The 23,057-nt window shown below is 43.8% G+C and overlaps 1 protein-coding gene across 4 annotated transcripts in view; it reads left to right on the forward strand.

The window, feature by feature from the left end:
• SLC38A1 (solute carrier family 38 member 1) overlaps window positions 1-23,057 on the forward strand; it is a 41,963-nt gene that overhangs the window by 12,335 nt on the left and 6,571 nt on the right. For 3 of the 4 annotated variants that reach the window (XR_014227865.1, XM_082308999.1, XM_082309000.1), the window contains exons 3-15: window positions 4,265-4,340; window positions 4,894-5,009; window positions 10,010-10,083; window positions 11,734-11,826; window positions 12,143-12,224; window positions 13,414-13,496; window positions 14,413-14,471; window positions 14,598-14,723; window positions 16,898-16,977; window positions 18,161-18,261; window positions 21,419-21,537; window positions 22,086-22,227; window positions 22,336-22,433. Coding sequence is in view for 3 of the 4 variants with exons in the window: in XM_082308999.1 (XP_082165125.1) it covers window positions 4,265-4,340; window positions 4,894-5,009; window positions 10,010-10,083; window positions 11,734-11,826; window positions 12,143-12,224; window positions 13,414-13,496; window positions 14,413-14,471; window positions 14,598-14,723; window positions 16,898-16,977; window positions 18,161-18,261; window positions 21,419-21,537; window positions 22,086-22,227; window positions 22,336-22,433 (1,249 nt within the window). In the remaining variant the exon portion in view is untranslated. The remainder of the gene's footprint in view (window positions 1-4,264; window positions 4,341-4,893; window positions 5,010-10,009; window positions 10,084-11,733; window positions 11,827-12,142; window positions 12,225-13,413; window positions 13,497-14,412; window positions 14,472-14,597; window positions 14,724-16,897; window positions 16,978-18,160; window positions 18,262-21,418; window positions 21,538-22,085; window positions 22,228-22,335; window positions 22,434-23,057) is intronic. The other variant, XM_082309001.1, reaches the window with a different exon arrangement.

Here is a 23,057-nt window from a genome sequence, read left to right on the forward strand (position 1 = left end):
CATGGTCCTTTTAAAACCACTTTATCAATAAGACTAAGTTTCTACTTTGCACTAAATCAAACCAGAAAAAGAATTAGATGAATAAATCCTTTCCAAGTCAACCAGGAGGCTTCATGCATCACAAGGATCAGCTGATTATTTTTTGGCCACATTTATTCACGTGTCTGAAAAGTTTTGTATAAGCTGCTCATAATCATCTGTGATGTAGGAAGCACAACAGGAAAGCAGAAACATATAAGAACAGGCTATGTCTTTTAATTACGAGTAAAGCGCTTGAAATGAAGACAACAAACAGCGCAAATGGATTTCATGCTTGTCAGGGAGTTACAAGGCTTTGATGGCACAGACGGTCCTACTGCGCGTTTCCACAGCACCTGCCACAGTGGCCTCTGGTCCTTGGGAGGCCTGGGAGAGGCTGGAGTAAACAGTCGTTTCACTTCATTCGTGTCATATCTGTAAGGGTCAAATGCACAACATTCTGTGACAATGAATAGCTCATTTTCTAAGCACATCTATTAAGCAGAGCAGATGTATGTCATGGTTTAACTAGAAATTCCAGTATTCCCAAGATTTGTTCCCTTTCATATGCTGTAGGGAAAAAAATCACCCTGAAATGAAAAAATGTTTATAAAAAGCAAAATCTTGGGAAGATTTGTTTCTGTTGAATCCATTGGATTTACCTTCCCCCTGCCTTTTTTTTTTTTTTTTTTTTTTTTTTTAAGTTCAGTAATACATTCCATTTATGGAAAGCTTAGGCTGTCATATGGTACGTCTGTACCACCTACCGAGCGTGGTCCCGAGGCAACATTCTTGTCTGGGCTTGCAGGTTAAGTTGCCTGCAATAGCAAATACAGCACAGCCTCTGGATCAGGCAGACCCCACATCCCCACCACTGCATCTCTGCTGAGCTTTCTGGGCAAGCCGTCCTGGGGCTGGGAGGCGGGTGCTGGGAAGCCCCCCGTAAAAAAGCTGGGCACAATGCTATGTACCTCAGGGTAGTGAGGTATCTCAAGAAGGTGTGATCTGGGAGCCCGGTGGCCGTGTTCCCACATCTGATTTTGCCCTCCCGTACACATCACACAGCATAAATGGAGAAAAATGTGCAGTGTGACATGGTAAACGTGGGGTGGATGAGGAGCCCAGCTTATAATAGGAGATGAGACACTGGACAACAAGCCCAGTCCATTTTAATGTAGGACTAACTCAAAAGAGAGTGCTTTGGATCAATTTATCAAATCAGACTAGTTATCTTAAAGTCCCATCCAGAAGGAAATGTGTTTGTTGGCCGCAGAAGATACCAGTTCTGCAGAAGCTGTTTACTCTGTCAAAAGTATTCCAATGGAAAGTCCCACAGTCGCTTTATATTCAAGCAGTATTACTCAAGTGTTGTCTTTATCATGTGTTAGTTCTTTTAACAATAATTTTCATCAAACTTTAATACCAGGTGGCAATAATAATAGTATCTACAAATTTGTTATTTTTGTAATTATTAAGGGGGGACTGGCTGCAGAGGGATGAGGGGGGAGCAGACTAGTTACTTCTATCATAACTCTGACAAAATCTAAAATGACACATGATCTCCATAAATGACAGAAGAAGGCAAAGTCCACAGATGTTCCCAGCAGCACTTACAAATCCAAAAGAGACAAAACTCTTCTCTGTGCTCCTGCCTGTACAAATTGCCTGCGGGGTGTTTCGAGAGAGAGCTGGAATGTCTTTTTCAAACCGTTCACACTCTGCTGCCTGCGTTCAAGAGATGGGCTTTAAACAGACATGAAAAAAAAAAAGCACACGCTCTGAATCAGGTTGAGATTTTATACCATGAGGATGAAATACCTACACAGTGAGCTTAGGAAAGTTAATTTTGGATCAGTCTATCTTAGAAGTGGTTGCTTTTCACTTCTTGAAACAGTGGGGGAGGTTCAGCCATCTATTCCAACTGCGTTAGGGCTGTTAAACCTCGCACGGTGTCTGTATTTTGCAGCAAATTAGTTGCTGAAGTTAGTTTAAAAAATACAGGAGAAGCCTATAGTTGGTTTTTATCAATATAAAGGAAGTCAAAGCAGACCAATGGGTAGGAGTCAAAGTTGCAACAAAACCAGCAAAAATACTACATACATTTTGCCAGCTATGCCTGGATTTAAGGGACAAACTCAAAATGTGTATGTGGTACACAAAATGTTAAAGACCCAGGGCCCAGTGTGTCAGCTGTGGAAGCCAAGTCAGCAGCATTACAACTACGTGATTTTGGCATACACTTAGAAGCTGTGCTAGCATATATTGCTAGTAATTAGGCCACAGCCGCAGAAGAATGGAACATTGATAGAGCTCTGTCTTTATGCGTTCATGGTTTTATTACCAGCCTGAATACCTTTGGATGTACTCAGATGATGCACAGTCTTGAATCACAGTTTGAACTATACGTCCCCAGCCAGTAGACGTTCCCAGCTGTGGGAAAGGACCAGCGGTGCTGCTCTTTGTGTTCAGCGTATTTTTTGTCTGTTTACATTTAAGAAGAGCCACCTTAATTTACCTACGGCAAAAAGGGTCTCTGACACTTGGTGACAGCCCCTGGTTAGGTACATAACATGTAGGATGGCTGATGCATTAGCCAGTGCAGCCTAAGAATCCATCTGTGGATTAACGAAGATGCCGGGGACTTAATTGTGCATAAACCTTCAAAAGATGAAAAGCTGAAAGAATGCTCTACACAAACTAAAATGTTTGCTGAAGAGAAGGTCTGGGAGGAAATAACAGCTCATCCAAATCCCAAGGATACCGACACAGCCGCAGGAGGCAAATCTTGTTCTGGTGACAGTTAAGTTCCTAAATGTGGATATATCAAGGACACAAAACAAGTAAAAGATGCAGAGAAGGAAAAGCTGTTTATTCCATGTTTCCCTGCACAGGAGTGTTTAATTTTGCAGTATGGTGATTTCAGTATTGAGTTTTGAAAGACACTTAAATGAAAATCTGGTAGCCCAGAATGGTGCACCAGCAGAGCAGGTTGCCTGGTTCAGGATGGTCCAGGCAGTGCTGGCTGCATGCAGCACCTCTTCCTCCTCTTAACTCCAGCCAGACCGACCCTACGGTGACAACTAAGGGTTTCAGAGCGTGCCACGCCGTCACCAGACATTGAGGGGACAGACAGGGTCTTTTAGGGATGCTTGATAGAATGATGACGGCACTATATTGTAGTTACAATTAAAGCTTTATTTTCTTAACAGGATATTATGATTAGTGTAGCACAGAATTTATGATCAGAATGGCACAGGATTTCTACAGGCAGAATCAATGTAGTATGATCTGTAAGTAGCATAATACAGAATTTATAATACAACTTAACTTACAATTTCTCATCACCTGGACCCTCTGCAGATCGGGTCAAATCTTAATACATGGTTTGCTGTATCAATATAACAACCATAATCTAGACTTGAAAATCATATAAAAGAAGACAAGTCACTCCCTCAGTCCTTGGAGGAAGCAGAGGACGGTGGGGGTGTCCCTGGCCACCGGGGGTCCTGGGTCTCGCTGTCCAGCAGCAGCTTCAGTCCAAGTTCCCCGCTTAGGACTTGTAACTGCTTGATTTTATGGACAGTGCTCTGGGTGCTGTTAGGCTTCCCTGATCTGTGGTGGGGTCATCACTACCGCCTGGTCGGCCATGTCCCTGGGACCTTTCAAGGCTGGCAAGGAAGGGAGTAATCAGCCTGGTGCCCAGGAGTCTTGAGGCCAACAGGGAGGGGAAGAAGAAATCTGTTTGGTTTGTCTATGTGGTTCACAGGACCTTCAGGGCCTGATAATGAGAGAAAGAGAATGAATACATGACCCACTCAGTCACAGAGAATGGCTGCTTCCCTCATGAAATGGTGTTCGTTATGCTAGCCACATTAGCAGGGGTCGGGAGCAGGGGGTACCAGTCACACACGCCTCTGCAGGACACTGGGAGAAATATCTCCTCTTAGTGTCTGCAAACAAATTACTTGCCGGTCCACAAAATTGGTGCTGCTTCTTTACTAAATCTGCTAAAAGACCATTCTGTATATACACATTTATTCTGATCTTGTGCTAGCGTTACCTTTATCGATGCCCAGTGTCCGCTGGTATCAGTGAAGCATAATCTGGCTCATTAAATAGTTATGAGTTTGACCTCTTTTCACGTACAGTTTTCATACATTGAGTATTTTGTAATCACATGCTGCTCATGGAATTAATGTGTTCGCATTTTCTAAACACTGGAAATAAATCCTCTGACTTCTTTCAGCAAGTTTATTTCGGATCGAGAAAGCAGAAGAAGTCTCACAAACAGCCACCTGGAGAAGAAGAAATGCGATGAATATGTAAGTCTTTCTTGCTGTTCTTTTCCCTGTCAAAATGAACTATATGTTGTGCATATGAAGGGCCTTTAGACACGGTCTAAATTACAACTGAAATTCAGGTTCCGGTAGGAACTGCCTGTGCTCAGCACTTTAAAAAACGAAAAAACCAAAAAACCCAAGCATTTTGGTCGAGTTCAGGCAAGGGAATCCCTCTGGCATGTGTTAGGCAGGAAGTCCTGGTGGTTCCTTATGGCCTTACAATATATAAACCATGCACCTAAGGTGTTTCACAGGCGTAGTGAAAGATGGGGTTTAAAATTGAAAGTGCAGTATGAGTTGCGTGTTGCCTGTACCATTCACGTCAGTTTAGAAAATCTACAGGACAGTGATCAGAGTGGAGCTGTGATGGGGTTCAGCAATGCTTTTTCCTCTTTCAAACCAATTTTTATTAAGTCATTTCCATAGCACTAGTTACTTATATCTGATGTATTGCAAAATGTGGAGTTTGAAGCAAAGATGCATTTCCCTGCTCCGTTCCAAGCTGTTGCTGACACATCTGTCTTTACTTCTCCAGATCCCAGGAACTACTTCACTGGGGATGTCCGTCTTCAACCTCAGCAATGCAATTATGGGCAGTGGGATTTTGGGTCTCGCTTTTGCCTTGGCCAACACGGGAATTCTCCTTTTTCTGTAAGTATTCACGTGGTGAGTAGCTGATCCCCATGCAGTTTCACTGTGTTTAGAGAACGGGTGCGCTGCCAGCAAGCGGAGGGATTTATAGTCCATCTGTAATCAAGTACAGCATTGAAGCCTGAAAATGTTAGCTACAAGTTTCAGACATTTTTTTTCAGTCAAATTTTTCTGGGGGAAAAGCCACTATGCTAGAGCAAATTAAGTCCATGTTATTTACTACTGACCTGAGCCTAGCCAGAGATTTTTCCTATGGTCCACAAGCTCCCCATACATCAGAAATACTCAGTAGTAATAGCTGCAGTGGGATAGTACCTAGTTCTTACTTGTGTCGCAGGATCTCCAGAGCTTTCATCAAAGCATGGTGCAATAACTACTTTTTTTTTAACCAAGAAAAAGAGTATTTATATTCCTTTATATGTTACATATAATATTTTCATCTCACTCCCACAGTTTCTTCAGTTTCTTATGTGAGAGTCCTTGAGAGCCAACATAAATATAGCCAAGATTTTAGTATGAAAAAAGAGTTGAGGTAGAGTACTTAACTCCAGCAAAAAAGAGGCATTTTGTAAAGGAGAATTTTATAGTTTAAAAATGAAACAGTGCCAGTGAATGAGTAAGACACAGTGTTATTCTGTGTTATTCTGGATTGCAGTATGAGACGTTTCATTGTGAAAAGTGATTGTTAAGAAATCAGTTGGGAATTATGTGCAGATTTCAGTGATAAATGTTCATTGAGGGAAGAAATACAATAATTTACAATCTTTGAGAACTGTTCAACACGGTTATTGAGTCTACAGATTACTGTAAAGAGGTGTCATTTCTTGAATGTCAAATCTAAAAATCTAGAACTTTTGTTATTTCTTAGGTTTTGGGGAAATATATAATATGAGCCCTGTATATAGCAGAGTAGATGGCCAAAATGGTATGTATGGCCATCTGCTCTGAGGTTTTGTGCCAGGATAACTACATCCATGCTGCTAGCTTACAATTTGCTGTGATTGGGTAAAATCTAGGAATAATCCAAGGAGTTAATCCATCTACATTAAGAATGTACAAATTCTCGTAACTGTGTTGTCACTAAGGTAGGCTATAAAGTAGCTGGACTCTAATCTAGGTCTTTTTTATGCAGACGAACTGAGTTTATTTCATGTTTGCTGCTTTTTTTAGCCAATACTTTAACCTGTATGTGATACTCCACCCGTCCTCTGACAAGCACACCGCTGAGGGCACAGACTGGTGGTGGCAAACACTGCTGTAACCAGAAAAAAAAGTTACCTCTTTTCACCCTTCACCTCTTCTGTGATAATAGTGTCTCAGCCAGGGAGCACCCTCAATTTCTCTTTACTGCTTTAGTTTTCTATAATCTCATCCTCTTCTCATTCTTTCAGCAGTTTTTCATGAGAGCTAAGTGAAATGTAAAATGTGTTTGCTCTAAAGGATGTAAGAAGGCAGTTTCTTTTAAGTGAAGTAGATCAGACCAGTGACCATCAGAGAAACTTCTAACAACATGTGATGGTGACTGGGCTCGTCTTGGCCCGAGTAGTGAGTGTGTAGATCTGTACCACCGCGTTGTACGAAAAACTGCCAAACCTGAATGTAGAGATTTTATACAGTAAATAACAGCATTATTCTCTACAGAATTAACTGTGTGTATTTAAAAATGGATAATTGGTTTTGCTAGCTTTATAATGCCTTTAGATCTGTTGGCCTGGAGATAGACCAGCCCACTGAGATCAAAGGTAGGGAAGCCAGCAGGACCTACCTGGCCAGGTTAGCAGAGCTTTCCCCTCTGAAGCCTGGAGGTACAGGATCCGAATGTGGTGTCAGTAGTTATGCCTGAAAGTTGAACTGCTTTAAATGTTCTTTTATCATGCAGTAATCTCAGAGTTAAACCTAGTCCATTAGTGTTAGATTTTTTCTTACACTCTCATTCAGTGCATTTTTCCCATAAATGTTTAGTTCTGCTGTTGCTATCACAGGTAGATCTTAGAACCATTTCTGCTTTACAAGTGATTAAAGATAGAGTCGTAGCAATACTTGCGTTGCTTTTTGCACATGAGAAAGCACTTAAATTCATTGCTTTTGAGTAGCACAGTTCTGGAAAGTTTCTAGGTTGCTTTATCCAGTATTGGCATGCACCATCTCTGAAAAGTAGAAAGCAGAGGTGGAAAAATTAACAAACAAGCTAACAAAGCAGACCTAGCCTGATTTCCACTCTCACAACTTTTGTGCTCCTGCAGTGTGAAGTATGCACTGCCATGCACACCTGGATCAGTTCAGATCCTGTATTCTTGGCATAAGGCACGCAAAATAAACATGGCAACGAGTATATACTCTTACATCCTATTTGCATAACTTAGTGCCGTAGCAAAGTGTCATGCTTTTTAGGCAAAACAACTGAGGAAGGAACTCAGAGGAACTTAATCCCAGTATTGTTGATAACCACAGCCTAGACCAAAGAAGAGCATCCTTTCCTGCATGCAAAAGGGGAGAAAACCTTGCTACAGAAAGATGGCACAAAAGGTTTGGGAAGTAAGAGATGGGCCAGGCCACCTAGGGAAGGCAGGAGCACTCATTGCTAGCTCACCCTTCTTGTGGTGTCATCCTGGAGACCCAGCACCAGAGTGATGGGTTGTGTTGCAGAGACACAGGAGCCAGGCAAGTGCAAGGTGCCTTCAGCTGCATTTAGCCCAGCACTGCCTGTGATCTGAAAAACGCTGCTGGCGCACAGGGCTTGTTAGATGAGGTATAGTATGAGACTACAACTGAAGTTTCACGCTACTTTCTGCAGCCACTTCAGCTAGGGTAAACTGGAAGCAGTCATGAAGCCGCAGCCTAACTCCTCCGGAGGTTTAGGGCAGGCTGGCAGACCGGCCCTCTGGGAGGCCATACGGTGGCAAACCCCATGCTCTGCCGTGCTCTTCTGCAACCGGTACCTTGTGAGGGTTCAGAGCTGTTCTGTGCAATAAGGCAGGTGACTGCATGAGCCTCACAGGTCTTCTGCCCCCAAAGCCCGGGACTCCACAGAGGGCTGGGGACAGCACATGTTTCAGCTGACCTGGTAATGTGGCAGCTGGGACCAAACAGCAGTGGCATTGCAGGAACAGCTTGTTCTTCCAAGCACTGTATCAGTCCCCTGCCCTACACTGTTTATTCTGGATTTGTTGGGGGGAGGTGACTTTTGCATGTGCCGGTTGCTCGCATAGCTGCCAGCACTTCTTTAAAAGCAGGCAAAATAAAAAGTAGGGGAGTGCTTTTGGGACTGCAGTGCAAGCTCCCCTGCTTCTGTTTTGAATTTGTGCAGAGCGAGTGCATGGACATTTTCATTCCTTTCCAAGGGGTGGTTCTGGCATGAATATCCCTGTCCATACCACAGTCCTAACACAAACAAGTTTTTCATACAGCGCTAATGAAAATGCCAAGTGTCTCTGTAAGAACCCTATGGGGAGCTAAGGACAACAGATCAGATAAATACCTGGCTGCTTGGGAGTGTTATTTTTACCGCTGCAAAGACTCCATGAGCTCAGTGCCTGAAAAACGGGAGCTTTTAATATTAAAATAGACTTGATGCTGGCATGTGGAGCAGGAGCCATTTGGGGCTGGGAGTGAGTCAGCCCAGCAGCGGAGCGCAGGGGGCTGTGAGCACCATGCCTCCAGGCAGACAGGGGCGTAGCGTCTCTGCAGGAGCAGGGCTTAGCAAATCCGTAAAAAATGGAGCAGAGTGAGCTCAGCCAGTACAGTCTCCCTTGCCCTCTCCATCTCCTCGAGGAGAAACACCCTTTGGGCTGTACAAGGAGTGTGTTGTTATTGTCAGACATCATACTTTGTCAGCAAAAGAGCAGTTCCTCCTATTGCCTCTTTATGTTTCTCCCTGCTTCTCTCGCCCCAAGAAACTTGTGGGTCATTATTTGGCACTAAAGTATTTCTAGTCTAAAATAATAAAAAAGTGAGGGGAGGAGGCTTCTCAGCCTGTTCTTTCTATGTATTCCTGTGAAAAAGATGTGTTGCTGCCTATCTATGGCAGCGGCTTGTTTTCTGTTAAATTTTAGGCTTGTTTTCCTCAGTGTCCTGAGGGTGGTTGTCATAATAAAGGGAGGAATTGCCAACAGAGTGTCTGAATGCTCTTCACACACATCATGAAAACATCATCAGGTCTTTGTGTGTCAGGGTGTTGGAGGGGAAGGCACACATGGTGCTTGGCTTAAAGACATAGAGCAATGAGCAAATGTGTTTTTATGCACTTAGCCCCCGGCACTGACTAATTATCATTTGTGCCAGCAAGTTCCCTACACAAACAGTTTGGTCATTACTTCCTGCAATTCTTCTACGTGAAGTCAAATTATGGATCACGGCAGACAAGGACTTACATCAGTGAGGGAACACCAGTCCCCACCTGGACAAAGTATAAAGCATTTGGGTTCTGCCTTTATTCCCAAGAGAAGCCAGTCGAGCGTTAACTTCTCTCCTCTTCCCCCTCCTTGGGCACTGGGAGGCACATAAAAAGCCATTTGGGCACCCCTTTGGTAGCACATGAAACATGTCCTGGGAAAAGATGCTTCCATTTGGTATGGAAGTCTTTAAATAGAGGACTTCTCTTTGACATTTTTACTCTGCTTCCAGAAAAAAAACTTTAGAGTGGGTGGTGAGGGACATGCCTAGCTCATCCCTGCTCTGATTAAATATTAATACCTACCTGAAAAGACATCTTTATTCCTGCTTCTTTCAATTTGGGGGGCTGTAACTCACTAACAGGCTGCGCTCTGCAGCTCTGCTAGGTTTTACTTGGTTGAATCCCTCTGCATGCAGGGCTTTCTACCTCCACGGTGGTGTGGTTGCACTGCAAAAAGCATGTGAATCACATGTATTTCTAGGGCTTTTCGCATTGCCAGAAGAGTATAAAAATTATCTCAGAGTCAATGGAAATATGACCTGATGTGAAATATTGCAATGGTAGAGCTCAGCTCTTACAGTAAGCTTTATTTTCCATTCTTTTGTAGGCTGCTTTTGGTTTCAGTGACGCTGCTGTCTATTTATTCAATATATCTCCTGTTGGTGTGTTCAAAGGAGACAGGTAATTTAAGATGTTATTATACCATTTCAGTAGAATTGTAAAGAACAAGAGGTGAAAAGTGCTCAAATAAGGCCAGGTGCTTTGTGTGAGAGGGAGTTTCTATCACTTTGCTGACACAATAGAAAGGCCTAACACATTTTGGGTCAGAAGCCCAGAATTAACAAGAATTTATGTCATGGCAATGGAGAACAGCGGCTGACCATCACTATAAAGAGAAAAACTTACAACAAAGAGTGAATTCTGCTACTGTGAAATGTTGTCTTCAGTGAGCTAGAAGGAACAGCTCACATAGTTTCTTTGCATTACAAACCCAATCGCAAATGAGATATAATGAATCTTTGCCTATGGTAAAGCTTACCTGGAAATACAGTTTGTCCTTAATGGTTAGTGTGAAATTCCTGATAGCCTTTGTGGTGTAGTAGGAGGTTTCCTAGAAGAAAATAAAAGGGAACAGTTCCTCCACAGAGATAAGTGTATCTGTAAGCAAAATATATTCTAAACACAGAAATTAGAAGTTATCTACAGTGTTCAATGTCACTGTGGTCTGAAGTCCAAGAGTCTCTTTCCTTGGGTAACAATCTCTGAAGCCAGATTTTAAAATTATCTGTGCACAAGAACACTGTAATATTTTAATATGTAATTTGGACACACATGAGTTACTGTTATAGCATGTATAATGGCAGCAACTGCCTATTTAAATGAGGTATGTATGCTTAATTGTGGACACATTTGTGCCCTGTTAGTTCCCAAAATCTAAGCCCTGGTTTCTATGCTGCTGTTACATTTAAGCTCAAACTTATTGTTTATACAAGCTTCAAAGCAGAAATGACAGCTATAAGGAAATATAGAGAAAACCAAACAATGGGATGCATTTTAAAAATCATCTGTACAGTGTAACATCTGCAATATTTCTCTTTCTGTTCTCATGTATCTCACCATCTTCACAATGTCCAGTCTTTTTCTCAGGCTAAACCACAGCCAAGGAAAAAAACACTTAACAGAAACACAAACCAATTAATAGAGGAGTTTCTCAAGCTTGACAGATATTTAAAAAGAAGTTTTAGTTATAATTTACACCTTTCCCTGCTTTTACCAAAAACATACCACACTGAGAATTCACAGGTTAAGGCTTCGTCATTAGAAATTGTAAATCATGCTGTAAAACAGTGGCTGCCCTCATTTGGATCGTTTAGTCAAAGCAAGCAAAATTGCAGAATCGCAGTAGTGTGTCTGCTGTGGCCAGGCTGCCAGTGCTGACTTGTGGATCCTGCTGTACCGAGTTGTGTCTGGAGAGGAGGCTTTGTACGTCACTCTCATTGCAAGCGCAAACCTAATACGCCAGGATGGGGATACCAGAACTTAACATGCCACTAGGGGTATAGACAGACTTGTTAAGGGGGGTGTAATAGCCTCGTTAAGAGCTTCAATTTCAAAAGTGACTGGTAGCCAACGATAACATTTATAGACGTCAAGAAAACATTCCTACATAAGTTTCAGCCCTAGTAATTACAAGAGAGCTCTCTGTTTACTTGCAAAGGGCAGATATGGCTGCACCGATGGGTGGTTAGCTGAAAAGGAATCCTAAGTGTTTCAACTTAACAGCTTTCGCTGGTGTATTTGTTACCTTTCTCCTTGTTTTTTTCCACGCAGGCTGCATGGTGTATGAAAAGCTGGGTGAGCAGGTCTTCGGTACCCCAGGGAAAATGATTGTCTTTGGATCTACATCTCTCCAGAACGTTGGAGGTAAAGGAGATGAGGGGTACTGAAAAACTAAACCCAGGAACATCTCAGTAATGTTAGGGCTACCAATCAGTCAGATTCCTCCTTCTCTCAGTGGGATCTTGGGATCTTCATGCTCCTCAATATAGCTGTGGCTAACACTTTGCATGCAGCCCTTTAAAAATGCTGTATTACTGAATAATGAGTAGTTTACAGCCAATTATAGTTTGAGGTCTTCTGTCATCGGAGGCTGATGTAGGAAAAGGTCCAGGATGCTTCTCTGTACTTATTCCACAAAATATATTATCCATTTTCTAAACTGACTTTCTTCTTCTTCCAGCAATGTTGAGCTATCTCTTCATAGTCAAAAATGAGCTGCCTTCCGCCATAAAGTTTCTAATGGGAAAAGAAGAATCTTTTTCGTAAGTTGAATTCATTTTGATGATTAGATTATAGAATTTAACGTTGTGTAGATATGTTTAAGCATATGTTTATAAAAGCTCTTAAGTATTGGATACTCTAGGTTTGTCAAAGTAGATTTTTACAGGAATATCTCAGGGCCTTAATAAAAGCCAAGATAACTTTGGAAAGAAAAAGATTGATAGGAAATGAAAGGTTAAGTCATCAGCAGTTACTCTCTTCACACACCAGAATTTTCATGCAGAATCGTGATTTATACAAACCTCTTATCACAGGATCCAATCTTTTATAGTGTTAGGCAACACTTGAATATTGGGAACAATGCAAGTTTAAGATACTATGTATTTCCTAGCATTCTTAGCATCTTGCAGGATTTTGCCCCTGAAGCACTGTCTATGGTACGAAATTCTTTGATACTAGCATATGGCAACAGCAGAATATTGTACTTAGATCTCTGTTACTTATCACTCCTTGACATTTACCAACCTCTTTAACAGAAGGGGGGTATTTCTTTATAGTGGTAAATATCCTTTGCGCTGGGTTATATGGTGTGCTGTAGTGCACGAGAAGAAGGTAGAGATCCCATTCCTCAGGCTTTCATACTAAATCAGACTGACCAGTGGAAATAGGTCATACAGAACGTCCCTAGCACTCTCCCTTCTCCTCTTTCTTGCTTTCCAGCAAGATTCAAAACACTTTGCTAGAAGGAGATACAGCCTTGGGCTGGCTAGTGCATGCCAGCCCGCAGGAGCCTGGTTTGCCGCTCCAGGCATGTGCCCAGGTGGTTTAGTAAATGAATCGTGGTGCCCGCCCTGCCCCACTGTGCTGTGTGTGGCCCTTTGCATGATCTTTCCTCATTCTGGCAGGGTGGCTTCTGTCAGGTTACGGAGGGTGTTATTCTGCCTCTCAGTCCCACTCACTGATCTCAGCAGTAGAGTGATATTTTTTCTAGTGACTATGAAAATCTGCCCTATCTGAGTCAGAGCACTGCCATGTTTTAGGGGCTGGATACTTAATGAGCCTACAAAGTTCAGATGTGGCCTCTATCTCTCCTTTTGTAGGAGCTTGTAGGGTAAGGAGACCAGAGATAGTTCTGTAACTGCAGCAATCAGAGAGGATGACTGAGTGTGAGGAAAACCAGAGAGGGTTTAAGATGTACTCATGGTGGGTTTTTTTTAATGTTTTATACAGGGCATGGTACGTGGATGGGCGGATTCTTGTTGTCACAGTGACGTTTGGTATAATCCTTCCTTTATGTCTCCTTAAGAACTTAGGTAAGATGCAAATGTCATTGTGGGACTAAAATAAAGGAGCCCAGACATCATGCCACTGACAGCCATGCTGGCAACTCAACTGTAATAAAAAAAAAAAAAAAAAAAAGTGCTGTCACTGTAATCTAAGCAGCCTCCCTGGTCCAGGAATAAGCTGTGTTTTGAGCATCCTGGAACAAGTAGGCCTGAACTGTCACAGTGGTTGAACTCAGTATAAACCAGCTTTATCCACATAGTTGTGGAAATTGATTTGAAAAATTATAGTTAAAAGGGTCTTCATTTCATAAGGCAATTCTATTTTGTGTGTAGCCTGTAAAAATAAGTTCACAAACTGTGAAATTACAAAAAATAGCTTATTATTCTACCAGCATCGAGATTTTTAGTGGTGAGGTTAATTGGAGGTATTGGACTTCGAAGTAAGATGTAACGATTGCGTTTTCAAATGTGTTTGAGTCCACAGAGATGTCAATAGGTACACAATGTATTTTTTAAAAACATGTAACAAGTTTTGGCACTGAAATCCTGCTGGGATCTTCCTTTTGAGAAAATAACCCATACTCAGCTGGCGTGGCTCATATCAGGGAATCTGGGTCATGTTCTGATTCCAATTGCACATTTTCAGGTTTGTTTCAATTATTACAGCCTCTTTCAAAAGTCAAATTAGTTAAACTGCCGTAAAGGTGACCCTTGGGAAGTCAAACCAGTCAGAGCAAAGCTCAGGTCTGTCTGAAAGCCGGGAGGCTTGCGACATGGGAGACTCCCACGCCAACAGGACATGCTTTTGTCCTACCCAGAAGCTCACAATACATATTAAATGTATATTACATTTAAACCTTTCATGAAGCAGCAAAAAGAAGTGAAAACCAAGATATGGCTAATAAAATGATTTTGTATGAGATTTCCGTTTGATTTCTTTCAGGGTATCTTGGCTATACCAGTGGATTTTCATTAAGCTGCATGGTATTTTTCCTGATAGTGGTAAGTTCAGCTTGCTTTCTTTGTTGGATGAGGTCCACTTGATAGGATATTCACAATTTCTCTGATGTTTTAATTTGCTTTTTATTATTGTTTTTAGCAGTTAGCTGTCTTCTGCTCTCATTCTAGGTTATTTACAAGAAGTTTCAAATTTCCTGTGGCGGATCGGAGCTAAATACAACATCATCTATCCTACCAAATAGCTCAGCACATGAACTTATGTGTAAGCCAAAGTATGTTATCTTTAATTCCAAGGTATGTTTCTTTTTATAATACTTATTTTTAATTCACATAATATATGCACCTACACCCCGTGTTCTTAATCCGATCAGCACCACGTAGGGCCTGATTCTCCATGCTTCCACTTGCACTCCAATGGTGAACACAGAATGGGTCTCCTTGCCCAGTCTTATGGAGGTGCCGTGTTGAATGTACCTCCTTGCAGTCTTGCTCTGCCCCGGTAGTAGATGTGCTAAGGCTGTGAGCCCGAGCTACCACCAGACCACAAACGCTTTCTTTGGCAGAGTTTTCTTTTCCACTACTTCTTACTGTCCGTGCTGCAACTGCGCCTTTAGGCTGTAGTTCAGCAGAGGCTGAGTAAACCATTCCTGCATCCAAAGCCCAGAAGTAGTCCCTCTGTCCTTCTGCACACAAACCACTTCTTTGTGACAGGATACGTGTTTCTGTAGCCATATGACGAACTGGATCAGGAAAAGGATACAGTTGAAAGCTAATCCAGCAAAAATTAGATTGCCTTTCAGCTGGATGCTTTCCTCCATCGCCACACAGCTGCAGGAAAAGTTGTGCCAAGCGAATGCAAAAGAGCAACTGGCTGTAGCTGTGGGAGCAGGAGGATTGCTCCTGTCAGCTGTGCTGGGGCACAGTGCTCGTTAAACAGCACCTTGTCCAGCAGGGCAGGGTCCTCAGGGTATCACAGTCGCGTTCATAGGGAATGCGCATAAGTGTGCAAAAATTAATTTTTTTTAAATTCATCCTACCAGCTTCAGCTGAAGAAGCTAATCCAAGCACTTTTCTTTAGTTGGGGGTAGCCATCAGCCCGGATCTGATGTGGCTGACCAAGAGTTAATTAACTTGGTGTGCGATAGCAGGTTAGATGTAGGTATATTTTAGATAGCACTGAGGGGCAGTCTTGTTCTCCTGCAGTAAGTGTCAGCGTTTGCCCCAGAGTCGATGGAGGCACATCAGAAGGATCAGTCCGTCTGAACTAGGCACGCTGGAGCTGAACTCTAGAGATTTGCCCTTGGGGCCAGCAGTTTGCCAATCAATTTAGCAACTTTGGCGTGTGAGAGGAGAGACAGAATCAGAGGATGGCTGAGGTTGGAAGGGACCTGTGGCGGTCATCTGGTCCAATCCCGCTGCTCAAGCAGAGCCACCTAGAGCAGGTATCTCCACAGATGGAGACTCCGCAACAGCGGCGTGCTGTGAGTGAGGGAGAGGAGACGGCACAGGCCTGGGTGAGGAAGGACGGCTGGAGAGCAACCAGTGTATTTACTGAATCTGGCGGGCCTGAGGCGTACCCCAGGGCAGCTTCTGTGGGAAGGGGATGCCTGTGGCCAGTGCAAGCAGATCTCAGAGGGCCGGGGAGAGCCGCATGTAGGGATGGACTCATTTTGTCCTCACAGGAGGACCTGTTTTTCGTGTGATCTCTGTTCATACCCATTCCCTGGGGAGAATGGAAGCGCTTGGGCGCTGAGATAATTTCTGAAGTTTGGCTGTACGCTGAGGACTGAAACCCGCTCAGTTTTTTGGTGGAGAAGGGGGTGAGGTCCCCCCCGGAGGCCTCCTGCGCTTCCTGGTGACGTAACGGTCTCTCTCTTTCCCCAAGGAAAAGCATGCTCCCTCCACAGCCCTCCTAGCCCTTTTGTTGGCCTGGGAAATGAAGGGACTCAGTCTGGTACCTTGAAATATCCATTTATTTGTAAGTTCTGCATTCCTCTTCTCTTTTCTTACAGTCTGGATATGGGCTTCCTCTTCAGGACTTCAGCCTTAGCACCACGGGTGCGCACCCCTCTCCATGCCAAGGCAGGGTAGCGTAGCGGTGACCCACCATACGTCCCTTTTACGCGTGACGGTGTGCTAGTAACGCTGGCAGTAGCTGGGCAGGGAAACCCATCCCAGGGAGCAAAACCAGCAGCCGTGTGGCATCCAGCGCCGCGCTCTGTGAGCAGAGTCAGGACCGTGCTCGCATGGCCAACGAGAAGACTTTGTCCTCCCGTTGAAAGAGCACTGCTCTCCGTATTTCATTAAATATGTGCTAATTGACAGGTTTTCTGCCTTCTCTGAAGGCTCTCAACATTTGCTTGAAGAGTCCAGAGAGCTGGGAGCTGAGGTAGTTGAACACAGATCATTTCTTCACACCACTGGGGGAAATACTTCCTAACTTCTTTTCTGAAATTCTCTCCGAACAGACCGTGTACGCTTTGCCCACCATTGCTTTTGCGTTTGTGTGCCACCCGTCAGTCCTCCCGATTTACAGCGAACTTAAAGAGTAAGCCTTTCTCTTTTTTTTTCCCCAGTTAATTGTTTTGAACTGCTCTGCATGGAAAATGTTAGCGCAGAAGTGCTCTTGAGTCATTCGTGCCATTCGGAGGAGATGTGCTTTAATAACACCCAACAAGCCAACGAGCGTGGCTGTCAGCTAGGAAATCTGGCCTCCCAGGAGTGCCGCTGGGGCGGGGGTGAGGGAGGTTGAGGATAATGCAGTACTTTGGGCGTTTTCTCTGGAAGTACACGGCAGCCTGGGCAGAGCCAAGTTGTGCCGGTCGTCATTTGGCATAGGAGAGAGGTGTGTGTTCAGCTAACAGTGTTTGTTCCAATGCAACTAAAGATCTGTTGCAGTACCAGGAAAACAAAGTACTTTCAGCCTTGCCCGTGCTAAAAGACCTTTGCTGGTGCGGCTGTCTCGCTGACACCTCTGGCTGGGCAGGGCTGCGGGGAGCTGGAGACCAGCTCGGCTGCGGCGTCGCTGGTGGCCCGGGGGGGCTGCAGTGGGGTCCTGGGTCATGGGGGGAGCTCCAGGGGAGAGGTCGGGGTCAGTCAGACCCGTGGGTGCCCTCAGGTCCCAATCACTTGCTGGGTGCTTTGCGTATCAAGGGACTGCAGCAGGTTCCCAGGTGCCTGTATAGGGCATCCCTGTATGGATTTAAAAGCCTAACTTTAGGTACCAGAGTGTGTGAATATTTCAGAACAAATATCTAAAAATGAAATGTTTACACTTAACCTATATTACAGGTCTACAGTGGTCTGCATACATTCATTATTTTCTACCCATGGGGACACAAATGTTTCCCTGCAAACTTTCAGAATGGTTTTTTTTTTCCTGTGTATAATTTTACTTTTCCTTTATTTTGGCCTTTTAATTTAATTACTGAAGTGTTTAAGGGCTGTCCCTCTCCACTTGGCTTCACCCTTCACTCTGTTTAGTGGGGTATGGCCGGGGAGCAAAGCCACAGGGCAGTCCCACCATTTCTTGACTTAAGCCCCAAGTAGGGTCTTTTTCCCCAGTCCTTCTCTTCCTTGTGCAGCTGTCAATGAATTCCTGTTTTAAATGAAAATACATTTATGATTCTCCCCAGAATTACTATGTTTATGCAAAGACTTAATATATTTTTAAACAGCTATTGAAAAATCCAGCCCAACCATTTTTATGTGTTCTTTTCTTCTTTCTCCAGCCGTTCACAGAAAAAAATGCAGTTGGTTTCAAATATCTCATTTTTTGCCATGTTCGTGATGTACTTTATGACTGCCATATTTGGCTATTTGACTTTCTACGGTAAGTATGCAGTTCTTTACTGATCAAAGTGGAAAGGGAATACATGTGAAATCAATAGCATATCCCAGCTGGAAAGGAAAGTCCCATCCACTTATATTAGAATACTTTTTCAAATCATTTTCCTTAACATTTTCATATTCAAGGTACACATCCTTTCCTCCTTTCCCCCGTGGATGAAAAGCACAAGTGAAAGTAGTATTTACGAAAGGTGTATTCAAAATACGAGGGAGAGATTTGTTTAACAGAATTGGGGGTTAGCTGGGCCCCACTAAGATTTTCGTTCCAAGGTTCTCACCTGAATGTTGTGTACATTGGTAATGACTGAAGCATGCATATCTGTATAAAATGAGACAGATTTGAGAGCAGGTCCTAGGAAATGGGTATCAAATCAGCCATCACAGCTTTTTCATTTTCTTCTTGACGCTTTCATCATAGAGGCAAAGGACCAAATGTTTTCCCTGTGTCCCTAGAGCTGACCCCATCAGGTCATGGTTAAACAAATTGGCAGTGAAGGTGGGGAAGCTTTGAGTGTTGTCCCAGCTCAGCTGCCAAAGGATGGTTATTTCAGTGTTTGAGACTTGCACCCTGTCTCTTTCTTTTCATGCACATCAGTTCACTTAAAGAAACAAACAAATGATGTTGTATTGCTAAAGGATACAACATGTATGCCGTAAAGGCACAATTATTAAGTAAAGTAGGATAAAACATGAATGTTGCCCAGGAAGCTACTCCCATGTTTCAGTATAATGGGAATGTTGAAAAGTAGTGTCTTTTTCCGTGGACCTTTAAGGGGTAACAAGACAAATGACAAAACTGATGTTTGCCTTTTACCTCAGAGTCTCCAAAAGGTCATCAGTCTTCTCCACCCTATTCCAAGTGACACTGTTGTTACAATCTCCTCATTCGTGGTACCGTTCCTTGTGAGCCACGTATTGCAAGAGAAAGAAAATAAGTAAATATGAAATGTGGCATTTTTTCTTTTCAAAGGTGTACCTATCTCATGTTTGTTTTCTCAGGCTCTCATTCTGATTATGAGGCCTTGAGTCTGCATGCGTTGAAGTAACTTGAGGTCATCTGTTCTAATTTTCCCAATAAAACCGCAAATATGCTGCAAGTGACAACAGCAACAGCCGTTCTCATCCAACTGCTCCCGTCTAACACATTTTTGTAGAAATGCATCAAATTAGCAGCCCCAGGGAGCAAGTGGGTGTAAATCAGCACGGACCCCTTCGCTTTGGCAGGGAGGAGATTCTGATGTGATTGCCCCAGGGATCTGAGGAGGCAGATCCGTGGCGCTCCTCTCTGGGAATCTCCCACGCCCCTCAAGGACGAGGGTCTGGAGTCCATGGAGGAGGTAGGGGCTGCGTCCTTCTGGCCCTCCCGAGGGGGAACGGCGGAGGAATCCCTGGGGTGTCTCGTGTGCCTCTCCCCATGTCAGGCGTCCCTGCTCCCCAGCGCCGAGAGCCCGCGGGTGGAAGCTGTGCGGCTCTGCTGAGGCTTCTGCAAGGGTCAGTGCCATGACAGGCAGCAAAAAAGACACCGAGGGAATATAAAAATTCCTCCACTTTGATCCTTCTTCCCCTTGAGACTGACAAGACCTTACCTTTCATATGTTCGCTTGCAGTTTTCTAACCCTCTTCTCTACCCTTACCTAGATAAGAACAGCATTTTTATTGTGGCCATTTCTTCTTTACCCCAATAGTACTTGTCTGTTTGCTGTATTCTCGAAAGTGTTGCAGTGATGACTATATTTACATTGCAGAATTACAGAAAAGAGGTGTTTTTCTTCCCCTAAAAGGTCACACTGTGGTTGGGCTCTGTGGTGTATCTAGCTGAAAGGAAAACAGACCTTCAACTGTAAGCCTTGCCCTTCACTTCCTACCTGGCTGCAGTCCGTGAGCGGTACAGAAGTTGCAGTCTGTGCTTGCAGGAGCAGAGTAAGCTCTGTGTTGCAGAAGCTGTGCATGTGCCCGGCTTGAAAACCCCACTCCTAATCTGCAGGGAGGTGGGAGAGCGTTTATCTTTCTCCTGGTGGGGATTCAAGCACTGCGTAGGTGGTGTTGACCCGTGGTCTCCCCTCAGAAGGACGTCCTGGGGGGAGCGCAGGCATTTCGCCGCAGGACAGATCCCTCTGCCTCCAGGAATACATGAGGTTTTACCAAGTGTCAAAGATTTTAAACTAGACGTGGCTGCCGAGTTCCCTTTAAGGACTTTGGTTTAAGAGCTGTTAGGTTTTACCACCAGCTTTCTAAGATTAGCAGGCAGAAACAAAACACCCCCTTAGGTTATTGCTCCTAGATATTTAAAAATTACAAAGAAAACACATAGGTCCCTCAGCAGCTTGGTTTTCCTGTTGGTTAGCACATGCAGACCCACTCTGCACTATTTATCCCCGCTTCAAGGCAACATTTTTGCAGGAGGTTGTATTAAAATATCGCCAGCGCCTCCCCATTAGGCACCCCCCCACGATTTGTCTTGGCTGCTGGGGCCACCAGCCGGCACAGGGCCGAGCTGCAGGCACTGCTGGGGTGGGGGGACAGCTTCAAGAGAAAAAAACATCAGGGCAGCCCTCAGAGGAGCTGCCGAGGGATTTGAGTGCAAATGTCAGAGCGTCCCACTGGGAGTTGACCCAAGATAGGCTTTGTTCTTGGTTGAGAACAGAGGCACTGCTTTTTGCTGGAAGTTTATTTGCTGTTTAGACTAATTTAGCTCAAAACCTTGTAGTTTATATTAAGTTCAGCCGTTGCAGTGCATGTGGGTTTTTTATATCTATTGGAAACTTTAAAAAAAAAAAAGCCCACGGAACCAATTAGAAATAGCTTATTTCACTTCACTTATTTTTTTATATATGTATATATGTAAGCTTTCATGTATGTCTCACTGTTGTCTTTCCTACAGTGAAAATTACCTTAGACTTAGGCATGTGCTGTCTTGCATTAGGATGCATTCCTAAATCAGGCCTCCAAAGGATTAATCTGGAATAATGGGATCATTAGGATTTGGTTCGAAGTGCTGTTTTAACTCAAGAATGTTTCATTCCGTACTCTTTTGTTTGCAGATAAATCACTTGTTGTTCAAGAAGGCTGTTGTTAAGCAATGATTTTTGTGAATGGATTGCCTGTTTGCCAGAACACTTATCTTATTGTCTTTTCCGTAGACGATGTGCAGTCAGATCTGCTTCACAAGTACCAGAGCAAAGATGACATCCTCATCCTGACCGTGCGTTTGGCTGTGATCGTTGCCGTGATACTCACGGTGCCAGTGCTATTTTTCACTGTAAGTAAAAAGCTCCACAAGGTTTGGAAGTTGGTAATGGCTGTACACGGCGTGTTTCTTCAAACCACAGTCCAGCAGTTGCCGTGGCAGTGATGTTGCAACTACAAAAAGAGCTTGAGCTTGGATCAGTCTTTTCCCACACCAGATTCCCACTAACTTCTGGAGAAGTTCTCCCTGCAGGAAATAAATTAATCACTTTTGGTCTTAAATCTGTTTTAAATTGAATCCACAAGGGCCCTCTCTTACTTCACATGACTTCACTGGAGCAGGCTCAGGGGTGAAGTTCATTTTTAAGTGCAGAAGGACTCCGAAAGGCATGTCAGAAAGGGAGGAATATCCTAGTGCAGATGCATGTATATACCTACAGTTTTGAAATATCAAATTAATTTTAGGGATTATTTCAAAAGTCATTACATCAGAGACCCCAAGGTTTCTGACGGATCTATGCAGCGCTTGTTGTCGCTTGAAGAACTGGTTAAAATAAACATCGGAAGCTTTCAATTGGCTTACACACTGTTCCTGACAGAGAACTCTCTCTTTTTCTGCAGGTGCGTTCATCGTTATTTGAAATGGCTAGGAAGACAAAATTTGACTTATGCCGTCACGTTTTGGTTACTTTTGTTCTTTTGGTTATCATCAACCTGTTAGTTATTTTTATCCCGACGATGAAGGATATTTTCGGAGTTGTAGGTACAGTATCCTGGTTTTGTACTACTAATAAAAGACTGTTGCTAACCAGCAACACAATAATTAGCTGTCACTGACAACTAAGAAAACTCATTTATTTGAATTTTGCAGGGGTCACTTCTGCCAATATGCTGATTTTCATTCTTCCTTCATCGTTGTATTTAAAAATTACACAGCAGGATGGATCAAAGTTGACTCAGAGGATTTGGGTATGCATTCCTTTCCCGTCAATGCAACGCTTTTGTCTTGTCATTCCTTATAATGTGCTAGATGCAAAGTGTACCTAATCTGAACGTACATGTGGGCTTCTTTACGTTGCTTTCCATCCTTGCTTCAGTCAGCTGGCAGCCGTGCTTGCCTTTCTCCTTTGCCTACCCTGGGAGACTCCTGGTGGAGGGGCCATACCATGCAGGGCACATTGTGTTCTGGGGGGGCCTTCTCTGTGGGGTGAGGGGCTCTTCCCCTGGCTGGCGAGCGGCAGCTCTGCAGCAGCCGTAGCTGTCGGCAGGGTGCGGGTACCCCTCCAGCCTCCTTTGGCAGCCCTTTCAGCCCAGCAAGTTTACTCCGTTTCAGCGTGTTGGTCCAGAAAGCATGCAACGCTCTCTGTTTGCACTATTCCTTGTGGTTTTAATGGACCCGATTCAGACTTAGGGTGCTTCCACCAGAAGCAGCCAGCTGAAATGTTAGCCCGTTGGCACATATGAGCAGATGGGGATGGGCCTTGGAAAGATTTCCTGTGAGCCCCAGAAAGAGCTGCAGCTGAAAACTCAACTATGTATTCCCAGTCTAATGGGGTGTGCACTGGAAGTATCGTAAGATCAGACCTTCCTGCT

This window comes from Platalea leucorodia (assembly GCF_965183815.1).
Source record: "Platalea leucorodia genome assembly, chromosome: 4".
NCBI classification, from domain to species: Eukaryota; Metazoa; Chordata; class Aves; order Pelecaniformes; family Threskiornithidae; genus Platalea; species Platalea leucorodia.